The following is a 17465-nucleotide window of genomic DNA, read 5'->3' as shown; positions in this document are numbered from 1 at the left end:
TATTGATTTTGCTTTTATATATATATATATATATATATATATACTCACACACACATACATACATACATACATACATACATACATACATACAGTACATACATAGAGCATTGTTACACTTTCAGTTTGCAGTCTGTGGTGCATGCAGAGTTACCGCTTATGATTGTAACTAGGCCGTCACTGTGACAGCAGGAACTGGGGGTGCACTCAGCCATGTAACACATCACATGTTGGAGGTGGGTGGTATCACCAGGCTGTGATAAGACTCTGCAATCCTTCTGTTATTCTATAGTATAGTGGTCTCACCAATCTGATAAGGCGGTGACATGATAACAGATGGACACGGCCCTGTCACTGAGGTTTATTACAAGCTTTCCAATATTGCTTCAGGTGGATTTCTTTCCCAGCAGGTAAAAATATCATATACATCAAACAGCTGAACGAAGTCTAACAAGCCACACTGGTATTTGTAGTTCTGCAACCTCCTGCCAGCCTGGACTGGACTGGCATACAAATGATCCAGTTATCTAAAGCTAGGTTAGAAGTCATTGGCTTATTGTAGCTCTATAACAGATATAACAGCTCACACTTAGCATAGGCCCAATTTGAGTACCATGTACCACTGTTTCCAATCTACTGTATTACACATGTATTACACATCCAGCAATCGCAGTACATGTAGAAAGACCACTGACTGTAAAATCACCTGCTGATACAATTTTATTAGAAGTGCTATATGCTATTGATCCTGCAATTATCTGTAGACTACCCGATGCCTCATAGTAATACAGTTAGATTATAGAAATATGAGTGACATTTCTCAACATGATTTCTTCTGATAAATTAATAAAAATATAGATCATCGATATAATCACCGTTAACCTTCTCTCTGTAAATACAGACTGTATTTACAGTAACATAACTTGTGTTAGGACATAATGCAGTGACATTTTGCTAAGCAGGTAGGTACACGTTACGTAAGGTAGCTGTGGTTAATCAGTAATATAGAAAACACAGTAACAGCCATTGACTCTAAGCATAGGAACCCTGTCCAGCAGCCAGAGTCACACCAAGCACTTGCTTTGTATAATGAATGCTATGTGGAACAAAAGTCACTTTAGATCTTCAGAAGAAGGGAGAAGACCGACTTATTAATCTAAATAAAAGTAAAAGTTTTATTTATATATATATATATATATATATATATATATATATATATATATATATATATATATATATATATTATAATTCATAATACAAACTTTGCAATTCCAATAAACTGATTTGTCACAGCTGGTGTCCTTACCTCCAGGATGCCCTCTTATTGGGATTTGAGAAGGTCTGCTCTGAAGGCTGTGGAGCATGGAGTTGTCAAAGGGCCCTGCAGACCAGGCTGAAGCCAGAGGTGGTGCCATGTAGGATGTGTAGGGACTGGCATAGGATCCGTTAAGAGACCTGGTCAGGGGTGTATATTGATCTCTGCCATTTACGTTGATGCCATTGTTGTAGCCACCATCCCTGCTGCTTCCATTGGCCATGGGCGGGCTGGGGGTATAATGGTACCGGCTGGATGTGTGCGGACTGTTGCTGCTATATGAGGAGTTCTCTGAAGCCGACTGGGGCCACACCGAATGATTGCTCACAGAGTGGGAGCCCTGGGAAGGCCCACCGCCTTGCAGGTAGGAGATGCTTGTGAGCATAGAGCCAACCCTGGTGGTGGGCACGTAGACTGGTGAGCTGGCAGCGGAGTGCATGTAGCTCCCTGCAGAGCCATCGTAGCTGACCGGCCCCTGCGCAGCAGTGATGGTCAGTGTTTGGTACATATCCCCCTGAGGCTCGGACAAGGCGCTGAACCTGGAGTCTCTGCTGGGTAAGATGAGTTTGTTGATGTGATCTAAATCCCTAAAAAGTATGATATCCTCCGGGTTGGGCAGGGTGGGGAGATGGGTAACACCAAAGTGATGGGCGGAGGTCCTGCCCTCCTGCAGAGCCTGGCCCCTCTCTGTCTCAGGGTGCTGGGGTTTGCTGGAGCCCAACTCTCCCGGTGAGCTGGAGGAAGGAGACGAGGACGAGCTGTCAGTAGTCCCTCTGAGCTTGGTGTGGTAAGAAGAGCTCCCTATAGTCAGTCTCCTGACATCGGACCAGGGATCCTCAGGTAGGTCCATCCAGCTGGGCAGTTGCAGAGGAACTGGCACCGGACACCTCGCGTCCTTTAACAGCCCGCAGGGATTATGGAGAAGACAACATAAAAGCACAAGGTTAGGGTAGGTACAACTAACACAAGAAACAATTAAATCACTCCTGGAACAGCTTAATTGAATTAATAAAGCCACATAAAACAAAGGGCACTTGATCAGAGATATGCGTTATGTAAGAGGTATGTAAATAATAGGATTAGACAGCAAATATCCTCAACAGCTTCCCTAGACAATGCTCTGCTTTCCTCTCAACATAGTGACTTCATTTAATAAACTATTAAACTGAAATAATCTCCCCACAAGCGCAAGGACTGAGGCGCACAATACGAATCCAGTCTGTGCGCTATCACTGGTGACCTATAATCTATGATGTGCCCCCTATTCCTTATCCCCAAGGCAGCCAATATATATACCATATATCCTGCAGTTCTGGGTAGCTGTGCTCTACTCCCCCTGTGCAGCACAGAGGATCACATCCACACACACACTCACACACATACACATACACTGACTCAGCCATATGGGAGGGGAGGGAGAGTCGGGAGAAGCCTATGTACCTACAGGAGCAGCTCTGTGCCAGTCAGCACCATTTACTTAGGGCCTCCCAAGGTTTACATTCGGTTACAAGTTCCAACTAGGCAACACACCTTACAGATGGCAAATCTCCACTATCAATAGTCGCAGGCTCAGAGCGCAGCACAGCTCACGGGTGCCCAGCAAGTCCCCCCACTGGTGTCCCCACTCCAGCTCTGACACTGCTGATGGCTCCGGAACGAGGTGAGGTCTCACCTGAGAGTCACAGGCAGGAAGGAAGTGGCGAGTGTGCAATGGACAGGCAACTCAGACCTTTTTACCGCAGCTATTTAGCACCTAGCTCCCCAAGGTGAGGCCAGTGGCCGTGACACAGGTTATTGGACGACGTAGAGACAAATCCACTGAATTAAAGCAGTATCCGTGCGACCAACCTTCTCCGGGGCTGTAAGGAACACTTATCCTAGTCCTGTGTGTACATCCTGTAGCAAGCACTGCTGGTATTCAATGCAGGAGTGAGAGGGATGCACTATTGCTGTGCTGTGTCCATTAGTTCTGATGCAGCCCAGAGATCCCAGGGAGGCAGACGCAGAGCGCAAGTCTGGGTGGATAGTGCTGGAGTCTCCTGCAACTGTAATACTACAATATGAGGGAGGAGGCGCCTCGTACAGCTCTGCCTGAAAACTGCAGTAACTGCTGATTGGATTCATGCAGCTCTAAATAAACACTGATCTCCACAGGGGTGCCAGTCCTAGCACTTTACATGGAGCAAAGTGTAAACATTGCACTGGCCGCATACAGGCAGTAGAGACAGGCTGACTGATGTCCACTCCACGGGGTGGGAAGCCCACAATGGGGTGTGTGTATCTATCCAACAAGGGGCTGCAAAAACACGAGTCTCTTCTCAAACACATTAATGGTTAATGATCAAAGCTTTAATAATAGACTTACAATCCATTCAAACAGCCCAAATATTTACAATTACAAATATACATACACATCTGGATTAATTGTTCAAAAATATGAAGCTGGATTGTTGAACATATAATTTGCTATACATTTTTTATTTAAATAAATACAATCATTTTTTACAGATCATTTAAGTTTTGGGTATGTGTCAGAATATTTCCATTGCAATAATAAATCAACATGATATGTGACCAAAGCTTTGTATGCAATTTTATTGGGAGTTCATTGAATAACGAAATAGAATTGAGCAGGGTCTGGGGTGTAAGTTTAGCAATTGTCTGCGAACTGGCTCCACCCCCTGATTGTCTACAGGTAAGTCAAAGGCAGGTCACAGTTGTAGGCTGCTAGTCCCCTGACACCTATAGGCAAACCACATTCAGCTGCTGGTTATCTCAGATTTGGACAAACTGATATGATACTTACCAGGAAAGTGACTGGGAATGAAATTTCTGTGTCCCTTGGCTGAGGTTATCAGTAGTAGATCTGTCACCACCACTGGCTAGCTCAGAACAGTTTTCTCCATCGGACACGGAGTATATGTCTGACAGGCTGTCATAACCAGCAGAACATAATTCCTAACGACATAATCAAAATGCTGTTTTTGCTATGTTGTGTATAGGTGAGAGGTGAGTAAAACTGACCTATCTTGTAAAAACTTGTAGTGGAAAAAAATATTTTTAATTATTTACAATTAACATTCAATCACAAAACAAGACTAACCAAGCCTAGCCTCAAGAGACTGCCATTCAGCCGATGGGTATAGCAATTATAGGCCGAATATTTATTTATTAAACCGTATATTTATTTAGTTTCTTCTTTAACATAGTGGCTACAGATTAAATTAAAACTCAGGATCGGGCTATTTGTAATTCTTTGTTTACATTTTGAAACCAATGTAAAGTGGATTAACCATGTCGCAATGCACATTTATTTATTATCATAGGATTAACGTAATTAAGGTTTGCTAATTATACATTTGAATAAACATTGGAGATTTGTAAATAAGCACAATTATAAATGACATGCATATCCTTTTATAAACTATACGTTGTTTTGAAAGTACAACCGTTTTATATGTGATAGAAAAAAGAAAGAACATAATAATAATAATAATAATTATATATATATATATATATGTGCATATATATGTGCATATATATATATATATATATATATATATATTCAGTATTATTCGTCTAAAGTATTATTAAATACGTACTGGATGCATACCGTTTATAAATAAACTGCATCATTATGACAATGTTGTAGGGCAGGCCAAGAGTCAAGACGCATGACATAGCCTCGTTTTATTTAAGAAATGTAATCTGTAAACTTTGACTGATAATAACAAGACAGGCGGTAAAGAGAAAATAAAGCAAAGATGAAAATTAATTTAACAAAAAAAATTGTGTCTTAATTCTTACGAATTTATTATGTTCTTTTTGGTTGTTGTCATTGTTGCGTTTATTTGTTCTGTTACAGGTTTAAAGGTTTTCTTTTATCCCTAATCTAAACACGCGTGTATTGTTTTTCTCTTATTTCCTATTATATTAAAGAGTGTCAGACAACCGAATAAAAGAATACAAAACCAATAATTTCATTATATCCTACATAAATATAAGCGTATGCATGTTTATTTAAAGTCCCCTTCACAAGCGTAATAAGCATTGTCTAAATAGAGGTAATTAGCTGGTGAATAATTAATATTAATAATAATAATAATAATAATAATAATAATAATATGAATGCGCATATGAACAGTAATACCATAGGGATAATAAAATAAGAAAAACAATTATTGTTCATTGCCATACTGTTATTAGGAAGGTAATGAAAAAAAAAATACTCCAAAGTGGATCTTGTAATAGTATAATAGTTTTAGTTTATATTGCAAAGAAATATAATTGAGCAGAAATGGACAGAAAAGCTTCTGATGAATAGCAGTATTTTTATTTTCAGCATACGTGTGACAGTGATAGGTCGTGTGACGTCACGCGAAGTCCCTAACACGCTGTCTGTATCTTTTGAGAAAAGATAAGTACAGGATTTCTTTTAACCCTTAATTTATATTAGCCTCTAGAAGATTTATCACAGCAACTGTGAACCGCAGACACACGAATACGCTGCTTTGATGTTAATTTATGTGGCCCCAGTATAGGTGATTTATCTAGAGTTTAAAAGAAAGATAATGGACGGATAATGCGATCATATAGATTGGACTCGGATCGTTTATTTGTAACTAGCGTTAGATAATACCCGGCAAATGTACCCACATATAGTCAATGTTAAATATCAAACGCTAATATATAAGTAGGCACAATATAAGGATATACACAAATTATGGCTACAAATATAATATAGTATTATGATTGGTTAATAATTGTTGGTAAAGTTTTATTTCCAAATCCCAATACAATATACAAATGCCTCTGTTATTTGTATTTTATAGTTTGGACTGTTGTAGGTGAACCCGCATCGCATATTACCCTACTGGTCATAAAATGTACGTTTTAACTTAACACAATGACATGTGCTATATTGTACGACTTTATACCTATATAAAAAACAAAAAAACAAAAGCAAAATAACAACCTGCACTATTTTACACCAATTAGAAGATATGGGTTAATGCTTTTATTTCTGTCGCATTTCAGAAATAGTAAAAACAAGATTGATTACGATCTCCTCATCCTTGTACGTATCTCGTTCTGTGATGAATTTCCTGCAGGAACTGATTTTGTGTCTGCACCTCTCTCTTGACCACAGTTTTGGATGAGGAAGTTCTATGGGGGTAGATTTGCCGTCTCCCTGTCTGCTGTCCTCCAATAATCCATCCACTGATAATGTCATTTGGTATAAAGTGTCCTCTGATTTAGAGGTGACCTGGGTTTAATCTCCAGACATTCACATACAGTTACTGCTGATTAGCTTGTCTGTTTACCTAATTACCATACTCCGCAGAGCAGACAAATGTCATGTTAGTGAGTTATTCTTTTCCATACCAAAGCAGTACCGAATAAAAGATGCAGGGAGCCCAGCGGGGCGATCACTAATGTAATTGGCACTTTGGCGCTTCTGCCTTTGGTGCTGTCTCCCTGTAGTGGTGAAATGATCACATTATGGCCTGTCCAGGCTTAGCACATGTATAGGACTGGCACTTCTCTATTCCATTCACCAATCAGGCATGTGTGTGTGTGTGCAGGTTTGTGGAATGAACATTCGGGAAGCAAAATGGAATTAACACTTATATACAGACATTTCTCCTCCCTGTATTCACTGTCTCATTGATTTATCATCCATTGGGTTACACTGGGAATAGGAAAAAGTCACACTCAGAACTAGAAAGCATGTTTCATAATGTTGAATGCAACAGTTTCTATCTTCAGTTGTTACCTAGAAAAATGATCAACTATATCTTATGTATTTTAGATATTATGCAGCATATAGTACATGATGACCACTTTATTCGGTTATAAATATACGTGTGAAATACCCCGAATGCAGATTGTCTATATTGCAGGATGTTCTTGTCCTCTGGCGCCTATCACACTGCAGCTATTTTCTGCTTACAGGTAGAATAATAAATAGACAAACAGAACAGGGAGACTGTAGGCTCCATAGCTACAGATGTTCCGTGTAAAACACTGAGTAGAGGAGATATATAGGTTGTCTGCTGTATAGGGCAGCTTCCAGGGAGCTTCTGAGTCTAGCACCGTGTTTGCAAGTCTAATGATGGTTACAGTAAGAGAGGTCACCCTGTCAGCTATCAGTATGACAGGGGGTGCAAAGCATTCTTCTCCACCCTGTGTTTATATAACTTAAATGTTCTTTATACACTGCTGCCAGGCTGATAAGAGGACTGACTCCACGCTGGGGCGCCCCCTCCTCCTTCTTGCCTTGTAGTTCACTTCAAATCACACATACTATATACAGTAGGTCAAATACTGAATTCTCAATCTAATGAATATCCCCTCCCTTCTAGGGCAGACTGATTTCACAGAGAACGATTAAACACATGATTAATAGATAGATATATAGACGGATAGACAGATCTTTAATACAGTGAAAGATAGACCGATCGATCTTTGATACAGTGACTCTTCTCTTTGAATTGTAAATATAATTGTAGAATTGCATTTGAATAATTAAGAACCATGTAACAGATGTAACAGTTTTGCATATAATAGTGTTTGTTACTACCTTACAGACAGCGGGACTCTGGAAAACAATGTCATTCTTCAGTTACCATCCCAACAGTAAATCATTTCTTAGTTATTGACTGATTATCTGATAAGTGAATTTGTATAAGTTGTGGCATTGTGCTGTGTCCTGATAAGTAAGTTGAAGCAACACAGTACACAGCTACCAGAGACATTTTAGAAACTGGGATTTAAAAATAAAATCCCATGTTTTGCTATAAAAGTATTTTCCAAATACCACCGACTCTGTTTGTAAAGAATATGCACATACATATATAAAGTAACGACTGACAGTTATCCCTGTATGTTGCTAATGCATTCTTTTACTATGGAAAATAGTATTGCAGCAATTTCATAATGTAAGGAGATCTTTTATACACAATAACATGCAGACGAACATAACTGGATAAGACTATTTCATTGCCTCATTGCTATAAAGTATATGCATATTAGCAGAGAAACCCAATAAAATATATCCTACACCCTTTCATCCTGAATGGAAAAAAAATGTTTCAGAGGTAGCGATATTAAGCTTACCTTTATGTATACATCAAAAGTCTTTATTTCCACCATACTATTCTGTATTAAATTAATTAAATTATTTTATAGCTTAAAGTGTTTGCACTTAAAGTCATTGCACATTTTGACAAATACTTTTTGTCATTATTTAACCTTTGAGTACCAGCAAAGAGACAGGCTGAATTTTGCCTGACTTGTTTTGTTTCCAGAGCTTTTTAAATATCTCTGTTGAGTAAAATAGAATTTTGTGCAATAGGGGAAAAAGTTTTTTTCATGTTCAAAATTGTTTATCAACTTTCATTTTCAGAAGTGTGTTACAAAAATGATCTAGAATCTGATTGGTGGATGTATTAATAAACTCCATAATAGGGACCACCGTTCCCTATAATACTGAAATATGAATCTATATGTGTACAATATGCACAGAAGAGGTTGTATGTTACATGACAATAATAATAATAATAATAATAATAATAATAATAATAATAATAATAATAATAATAATTGTTTCTTTACAATACACAATTGCTAGACTGAAAGACTATTTGATAAATTGCAATTGTTAGGTCATAACACATTAGCCATAAAGGTTTTCTTAAAACTGAACAAATTGTGAATGAAGAGTTAAACCTTATTAAGAGTTCCTCACCCTAGAGCTGCTTTAAGAAACATGTCATTTTTTAACAGTATTCCTTGTCCAACAATTTCATTAAAAATGTAATTCAGAGGGGTTGTTTTATGTTTTAGATGAATTACAGTCTAGTAGAACATAAGCTCTACAATGTGAGAAATTATAAATACAACAAACAAACAAAACAACAAATATATAAAACACATAAGTTTGAGGAAATTATATAAAAAAGGTGAATAACTAAAGAAACAGTTTATTAATCTTAATTTGCTTCTCATACCTAATAATTATGTTTCCATTTTGTTTTAACCTGAACAAATTTAAATATTATAGGAAAAATGCAATTAAAGAGAATTGAGATACCATTTGTGAATTTTCAATTTACTTTTTATACAATAATGAAGTTTTACAGTGATATGAGCATAATAGAAACCTATAGGGAAAAAAAGTAATAGTATAATAATAAGAGAACACATAAAAAGAAAAAGAAAACTTGGATATCTAGCATGTAATAAAACAGCATAATTATGGAGATAAGATATAGAAGTTGTCTATTCTGTTTGAGTCATGAACAGTATTCTCTACTGAAAGAATGGACTGAAGCCTGCTAGCATCAGATTTATCTGGCTTTTATACATCTTATAGCAAAAAAAGTTTTAAAAATATATAAATTAAGGAAATAGGTGGAAAAATTAGGACAAGGACAGTAAGTGGCATTGTAACCATCAAAAGGACAATGTAGAATCTCAAACTATTCATGTCTTATGTTGTATTGAAAATGTAATAAAACTTATTGTTAGATGTCAATAAATTACAGCCCATGGGGTAAGCTGCATTATTATGGAATTATTTCAATGATCTACTATGGAGCCTATGGAGTGGTGCTATCTCATTCAGAGAGGGATCCTTTCTATCTACTCCCGCTGACACATGTGCAGGCTGCCAGCTACGCATACTCATTACGTGTCCCAACTCTAAACACAGAAGCAGAGTGATAGCGTAATGTTATATTTGCATGGACATTTTAATTTTCTCTATCAGGGTCCACAGTGATCCACAGGATCTACCTTGGGATATAAGGAAGCGACAGCAGAATGGGCACCAAACAGTTAAGCTTTTCAGACTCCCAGGATGCAATGGGCCAGCCCTCTATATCCCCGCCACAGATTATGATAAATTGAGCCCACAAGTAGATGTCTGGTAAGCACATATGAGGAAACACGACAGCTCTGAGCATGTTTATTTTATTTATTGACAGTTTCATATATAGCGCAGCGAATTCCATTGAGCTTTACAATTGGAATGTTGCTGTGGACTGTTGATGGTGTCATTTAAAATGTCACGCCAGTCTGAACAATAAAATGAGACATATCTCTATCTATTTTAGCATAAATATTTTCTGATGGAAAAAGAATGACACATTACACATTAGTATATGATTTTGGAGTAATACTTCCAATACATAATTGTTGAGAAAGTAATTCCATCACAATGTACATATGAAGTAGCTCATAGTATATGAAGAAGAAGCCACAGCCACAGAAGCCACAGAAGCCATATGGGCTACTCTTGAAGTTGTTATGCCCTACTGATCATGCTCTTAAAGAAAGTGTTATATTAGTTCTGAATGTAGGGGTAGGTAACGGTAAATAAATATGTATCAAAGTTTCCATGTCTGTGTCTTTTTTTAAATTAGTTATAGCTAACAAATGTTTTTCCTATTTTCAGTGATTCCACACATTGGGACTGATTCATAGGTGGACAGAGTCTGGGTCACTGTAATTGGCAGATGCAGAGGAGGGGCTGAGGCACAGTCAAAAATTTAAATAGGGGAGCCCCACCAACTGCCACTCCAAACACTGCCAGACATCGCTGGCCCTACTCACTGGCAGTTGGTGTGGCTCCCCATTTGAAGTTTGGACTGTGCTGCAGCCCCACATCTGCAACTGTCACTGGTCTCTGATGCATGGACAATTGTAGCAGATCTGAGAGTTTATGCTAATACTGTAGGAGGAGTCATGAATAAAAAGACACCCACTGCTGGCTTCTCAGATCCCCTCCCTGTATCCGATGACGCAGCATCAGACTACCATCATGACCATAGCATGTGCCATCTCAATGTCCAGCTTCTGAGGCCAGTGACTCTGCATACGGTGATGCAGTCGTTGGCTTCAGTATGCCTCAAAAAATGGAGGCTGTATGCCTCAGTTTTCAAAGCCGTTCCCCATCAACGCCCCCAAAATTCTGTCAGTGAAGCTGCTCTGCCTCCTAACTCAATACTGCACCTTTGCTGCACATGTGCACTGAGGCTCCGGCTCATTGGCACAAAAAAAAAAAAATCATTGTTCAATTGCTGCTGAATAACCAATGTGTCCTAGTCTGAATCAGGCCAATTCATGAAAGGGTTCAGGATGTGGGATTGTGGTGGGTATTAAGACTGGTTTGCAAGCTGACTGATTACATGGGTTTTTACTGTGGTCTCTTTTATATATACTATACATACCCATGCTTGTGATCTATCTGTCCTTTGCCTATCAGCATTGTGTTGCTTATAGTGCTGGCCTATCATGTAGGAGGCTTGCTGGTGAGGATCTATGGGTTGCTGGCATTTTAAATAGATCTTGCTAAAAAAATTTTTTAGTAATAAGGGGAAGTGAATTTTCTCCCATAGCTGCCCATAATATGTGCTGGTCCACGTAATCTAATATTACTGATAACAACGGTGAGATTGATATTTTTTAATTTTATCATGGAATGAACTACTGTATCATCCTGTATCATACTACTCATCTTGGTTGCTACACATTTAGACGCAGGTTGTGTAGGGGACCCGCCACAGGTCTTTCACACCTTTTATACCCCTACCTTCAGTCCTTATTTGTAAACAAGCAAATCAAGTAAAATCTCAAGCACATGGCGCTAATTCCTATTTCTCTTGGCCTTAGTCTACTTCTGTTTTAATGATGTCATGATGGAGGTGACTCTGCATTGTCACTTTCTCTCACACTCACCTCCAAGATTTGTTGGAGGTGCCCCCATTCTCTGGAACGCACTGCCTTGCATAGTCATGTTCTCTACCACTTTCCCCAACTTTAAACTCACCCTTAAAATGGGTTTGGTATGATATCTCTGCAGTTGAAATTCTGATGGTCAGGAAGCCGACAGCAGCATCCCAACAGTCAGAATACTGATGGATCCCTGTAAATATGTTAATCCTAAAACTAATCCGAACCCCAACCCAACCCTTCCGCAGCCTGACCCTAACTGTCCCTTCCCCCGCATCCTAACAATAACCTGCTTCCCTATCCCCCTTCCCCCCGTACTTACCATCAGGATTCAATTATATTCTCATCTACCCTCTACCATTTATCATCCAGGCTCACCCTCCAACTATTCATTCCTTTCCCTTCCTGTGTAAGCTTTTACAGGCAGGTCCCTCCACACTCATGTTCTTCCCTTGCATAGTTCATGTCACCATTGCTTCACTCCCTTGTCTCCTTTTCCTCTTCAGTGACTCTGACTCTCTTTCCATATCTTGTGTGCAGGATCATGGAAGGCTGAATCGTTCCCTCCCACACCACACTATTGTATGCTCCTGCTATCTTCAACAAGTTGCCCTACACTTATGCTATGGTCTACCGTTGTGTATTATACTTATGGTTTGATAATCTGTGCTATGTTTCTATGTTTATCCTTTTTGGCACTGCAGACACTTGTGGCAGCTTATAAAATAAGTTCATTTGAATAATAATAACTAGAAAATATACAGGGAATTTGTGAGAGGTACTTGGAAAACCTACAATACTTTGCTGACATACAAACTCCTCACAGATAGTGCCCTGGTTGAATGGAACCCAATGCCCAGATCTGTGAGGAGATTATGTTAACTCTTAAGGGGGGTACATGCGGAGAGATCTTCAAAGAAATTCTAAGCAATCTGAGTAGATCACTCACTTTACTGCTGTGTGAAGTGAGCACCCCCGCCCCCCCCCCCCCCTCACTCAGCACTCATCGCGCTGTGAGCTGAGCGTGGGGAGAGATGAGTGCTGAGCGGTCTGTGCTAGATCACTCAGCACACATCTTCCCGTGTTTATGGGGCAGAGGCTTTATGCCATTGTGCTACCATAAATTCAAATGCCTTAAACTAATATAGGAAATGGAGCCACTAGGGTCATTAAAAAATATGAGACATGCATTGTACAATGATTACTTGAACTGCTTGGATTGTCCACTACGTACTCGCTTGAAAGTTTGTGTCCTTGTACCAAAACTATGGGGACATTATTTGGTCTAAATAGACATATTGTTCCATAGAATAGAAAGAATTGTACAGTGTCTCATCATCAGAAGATACAGACCTTGATTAAAGTCACTTATCTAGAGAGGAGACATATATACTGTGAAAAGATACAACTAATCCCTTAACACATAGATGTTTTTCACTGATCCACCTTCTTTTCTTCTGGTCAGATGGGTGAAATTGAATGCCAGACTATTGCAGTTTACGGAAGAGCAATTAAGACTTGTAAAATTATTATCTGAGTTAGTGAACCAATTGATTTGGGGGCATTGGATACTAATTATCCAATGCAAGTGGATAATCAAGGGGGTATTATTTGATAGAATCGGCTCATGCTGTGCAAAAGTGGTTTTACACCCTAATGGGTCCCTTTAAACATATTACACTTTAAAGCGGTGTTTAAGATTTTTTTTCCTGGGAGAGAGAATTGTACAACTGCAGATCCTGTAGATGATCACTCACAGTTATATTATATTTTTGATCTTTTATTTATAAGTAGCGCTGGCGAGAGATCCAGTGAGCCCCAATACTGGGGGTGTGGCTGAGGGGGAATGACCACACCTGCTTCACATGGTTACATCTCCAGAGCAAATTCAGGGCTCTAGAGAAGCACAGATACTTAATACCTGCCCATCCCCTCTCTGTGCCCCTGTTTATAATGTGCCACACTGCTAATCACTGCCAGTTTTTCCATGTAAACCTTTCATCTGTAATGCTATGTTTCCAGCTTTGCTCACCATCTTATTCCATCTGTTACCTATGAAGTAGATTTTAACTGTCTTATTTGAAAAGCAATATCTATTTTATCAATTAGATGAAGTGAAGCCTGGTACACACTGTACAGATCAGATCAAAGATCCTATCCTTGGAGTAATTATCTGATCAGTGTGCACCCTTTACACACTGAGCTATTCAAAATAGCTAATTGAGTACTCTCTTTAATGGGATCTGGAGGTCAGGCATCTCAATTCTTTAGCAGCTCATAGCATGTGACCTCCTGATCCAATTGTCGCAGGCGTGTTTGAAGCCATTTATCTGCTAACGCGCCTGCATACACCCTGCATGTGGGCCTACCAACTGGTATCAGGTGGTCGGGCCAATAAGTGCATTGCTGTGTACCCAGCTTAACATATGCCATGGCGGGATTCTACAGATAGAGACTATTACAGTGGTTCCCAAACTGTGTGCCTAGGCACCCTGGGGGTGCCTCGGGACACTTGATTGGGTGCCTCCAGGACCAATTAAAATTATTTATGGTCAATGTAATAGGCAAAACCAGTGCTTGTTGCTGCTAATCATAAAATATGTGGACAAACAAGCAAATCTTGTCCCTCGCCACACAATTTAAATTATGGATGACATATAAACACAATTTACTTCATTTAATATTTCTTTCTAAATTTCTCAATAAAAAGCTTTTGGTCTGGAGGTGCCGTGACTGACAAAAAATTCTGATGCTCTAGGGCTTGCGACTATAGATTGTAAGCTTGCGAGCAGGGCCTTCCTACCTCTGTCTGTCTGTTTTTACACAGTTTTGTTCTATTACTGTTGTTCTAATTGTAAAGCGCAACTGAATATGCTGCGCTATATAAGAAACTGTTAATAAATAAAATAATAAATAGGGCGCCGTGATTCTAAAAAGTTTGGGAACCACTGGTCTATTATGTTTCTCTTGGGTAGGAACTAGTTGTCAATACTACATTTGTATACAACCTTCCTGAATTTCATAGTACTTTAATGACAACAGATAATTCTTATAGCCCTCTTAACCAGATTTATTTCTTGTTACCTGCAATATTTATGTTTTGCGGTGGATAGATTTTTGTTAGGGTAACACAGATAAAACAGAAACATGATTAGACTTTCTAGAAGTTATTCCCATAATTGCTTTTATGCAATTCCTAGAGAGGAATTAATATGATGATATACTGTAGACACTAAATACTGTATTTGTGTTCTTTTTCCACACTAAAATTAATCCGTTTATAATTAATCATTCTATTTTGTGTTTTATTTTTCAGTTGTATATTTTTATTTTTATCTAAATGGTCATATGAGAGCACATTGATATCTTACATTATAAGCAGTGAACAAACCAATGTAAAACTGAATAAGTACTAGCATACAGAACACTGCTGTGAACCATTTCATTTTACATGGATTTTTCAGTGCTGGCTCGCAAAGGAGAACCTTGCCTGATATCCAGCAAGATTATGCTTACTAACATAACAAGATGACATCACAAGTACTAACATCACAAGATGACATCACTAGAATTCCCTAAGGTGGGTACGCCTTAAAACAGACAATGGCAATAATTTCAGTTTTTCAACATTTCAGTTTCAATATATTCTCCCCTGCTTGCGTGGGTTTCCTCTGGGTACTCCGGTTTCCTCCCAAAATCCCAAAATATACTGTTAGGTTAATTGGCTCCTGACAAAATAAACCCTTAGTGTATAAGTATGTGGTGTGTACATGTTTTCAGGGCAGAGTAGATGGGCCAAGTGGTTCTTATCTTGTTTCAAATTCTGTGTTTTTATGTTTAATATTGAACTGGACTTTCTTTACAAGATAATAGACTCAAGACAATCTGATAGCTCAGTGTTCAAGGCTGTTGTATACCACAGGTTGCCAAGGAAAGAATGTTTGCCATCATTGTCAGGGCCGTGACTAGGGTGGTGTGACGTGCCACCACACAGGGGGCGTTATTCTTCAGCAGCTTGTCAGTTTTCTGTTTTGCTCACTCTTACTTGCAACTTCTTCCTCTTTAATTCCCAGCATCATTTGGCTGCCCCCATGTGCCCCTCACATCCCTAAGCACCTTTAGTCACATGCTTCTTTATATAAGGCACGCATTTCAAAAAACGCTCATACTTCTCATACAGGAACAAATAGCTCCATGAGTAAGGTGTTTGACTGCAATATGGAAGGTCATGGGTTTGAACCTTGGGTATGCCAGTATTTTTAAATGTGCGCTTTAAATAATGGAGGTTGTTACTGAAGGTTCTGGGTATGATTGCTAAGAAATGTGTGATTTAACATATTGACACAATTATGTAGCTAAATGACAAAGAACACCCTAATTAAGTGCATAAAATAAATGATGATATAACAGGACTATTTGAAAAAAAAAAAACAAATATTGCCAGGTATTTATATAGCACACATAAGGGGTTATTTAGGTTTGTTAGCGAACCAAAAAAGCACACTAATGGGCAAAACCATGTTGCACTGCAGGTGGGGCAGATGTAATATTTGCAGAGAGATTTAGATTTGGGAGGGTTATATTGTTTCTGTGCATGGTAAATACTGGCTGCTTTATTTTTACACTGCAATTTCAATTTCTCTGCACATGTTACATCTGTTCCACTTGAAGCGAAACACCATTTTGCCAGTTAATGTGCTTTTTTTGGTTTGCTAACAAACCTGAATAAGGCCCACATTCTGCAGCGCTTTACAGAGACTATTTGGTCATTCACATCAGTCCCTGCCCAAGTGGAGCAAACAATACATTTCCTATCACATGTACACACAGTCACATTAGTGTTATTTTATGTTGGGAGCCAATTATCCTACCAGTATATTTTTGGAATCTGGGAGGAAACTGGAGTACCCAGAGAAAACCCACGCAAGCACGGGGAGACTATACAAACTCCAAATAGTTAGGGCCATGATGGTAATTGTACCAATGACCTCAGTGCCATGAGGCAGTGATGCTAACCATTACACCATCCGTGCTGCTGGATTTGGTGTCCAAATTAAATTTGAAAAATATGAGGAGGGGGACGCCAATGCTTTTTCTGTCCCTGGGCACCAAAATGTCACTGTAGCTGTCTATGGAGCTAAAGTCTCCTTTTGAGTTTTGATTTGAGCCTTTTGAAAACTCAAGAACAAGTTGATGGGATTTTCTTAACTACAAGGTTGTATTTGTAGTTTCTATCACTTCGGCTAAGTATTTTCCAAGTTAGGAACATAACTGTTAATTATTATTTATTTTATTTATTTATGAGCAGTTATTTATATAGCCTACACATATTACGGAGTGCTTTGCAGAGGTTTGTATTCATGAGATGCCTCTCTTATTTTTGGAGTAATATGTTAGACACATAAATCCCCCATAA

At 38.8% G+C, this 17465-nt stretch overlaps 1 protein-coding gene and 1 long non-coding RNA gene across 5 annotated transcripts in view; one reads left to right on the top strand and one right to left on the bottom strand.

Moving 5' to 3' along the window:
- The window catches only part of GATA6 (GATA binding protein 6), a 38960-nt gene extending 35571 nt beyond the window's left edge, over window positions 1-3389 (bottom strand). The window contains exons 1-2 of one of the 4 annotated variants that reach the window (XM_063923581.1): window positions 2843-3389; window positions 1304-2207 (exon numbers count right to left, since the gene is read on the bottom strand). In XM_063923581.1, the coding sequence (XP_063779651.1) occupies window positions 1304-2162 (859 nt within the window). In that variant the 5' untranslated portion in view covers window positions 2163-2207; window positions 2843-3389. Of the gene's footprint in view, window positions 1-1303; window positions 2208-2608; window positions 2698-2842 lie in introns of those variants that run through there. The other 3 variants (XM_063923582.1, XM_063923583.1, XM_063923580.1) reach the window with 3 other exon arrangements.
- A 651-nt stretch (window positions 3390-4040) lies between these two features.
- LOC134929282 (uncharacterized) overlaps window positions 4041-17465 on the top strand; it is an 85765-nt gene continuing 72340 nt past the window's right edge. The window contains exons 1-2 of the long non-coding RNA XR_010178441.1: window positions 4041-4321; window positions 15514-15629. This is a non-coding gene — a long non-coding RNA (uncharacterized LOC134929282). The remainder of the gene's footprint in view (window positions 4322-15513; window positions 15630-17465) is intronic.

Source organism: Pseudophryne corroboree, chromosome 5 (assembly GCF_028390025.1).
Source record: "Pseudophryne corroboree isolate aPseCor3 chromosome 5, aPseCor3.hap2, whole genome shotgun sequence".
NCBI lineage: Eukaryota > Metazoa > Chordata > Amphibia > Anura > Myobatrachidae > Pseudophryne > Pseudophryne corroboree.
The sequence above is the reverse complement of the archived record's forward strand: the minus strand, read 5'-3'. Positions and strand labels throughout refer to the sequence as shown.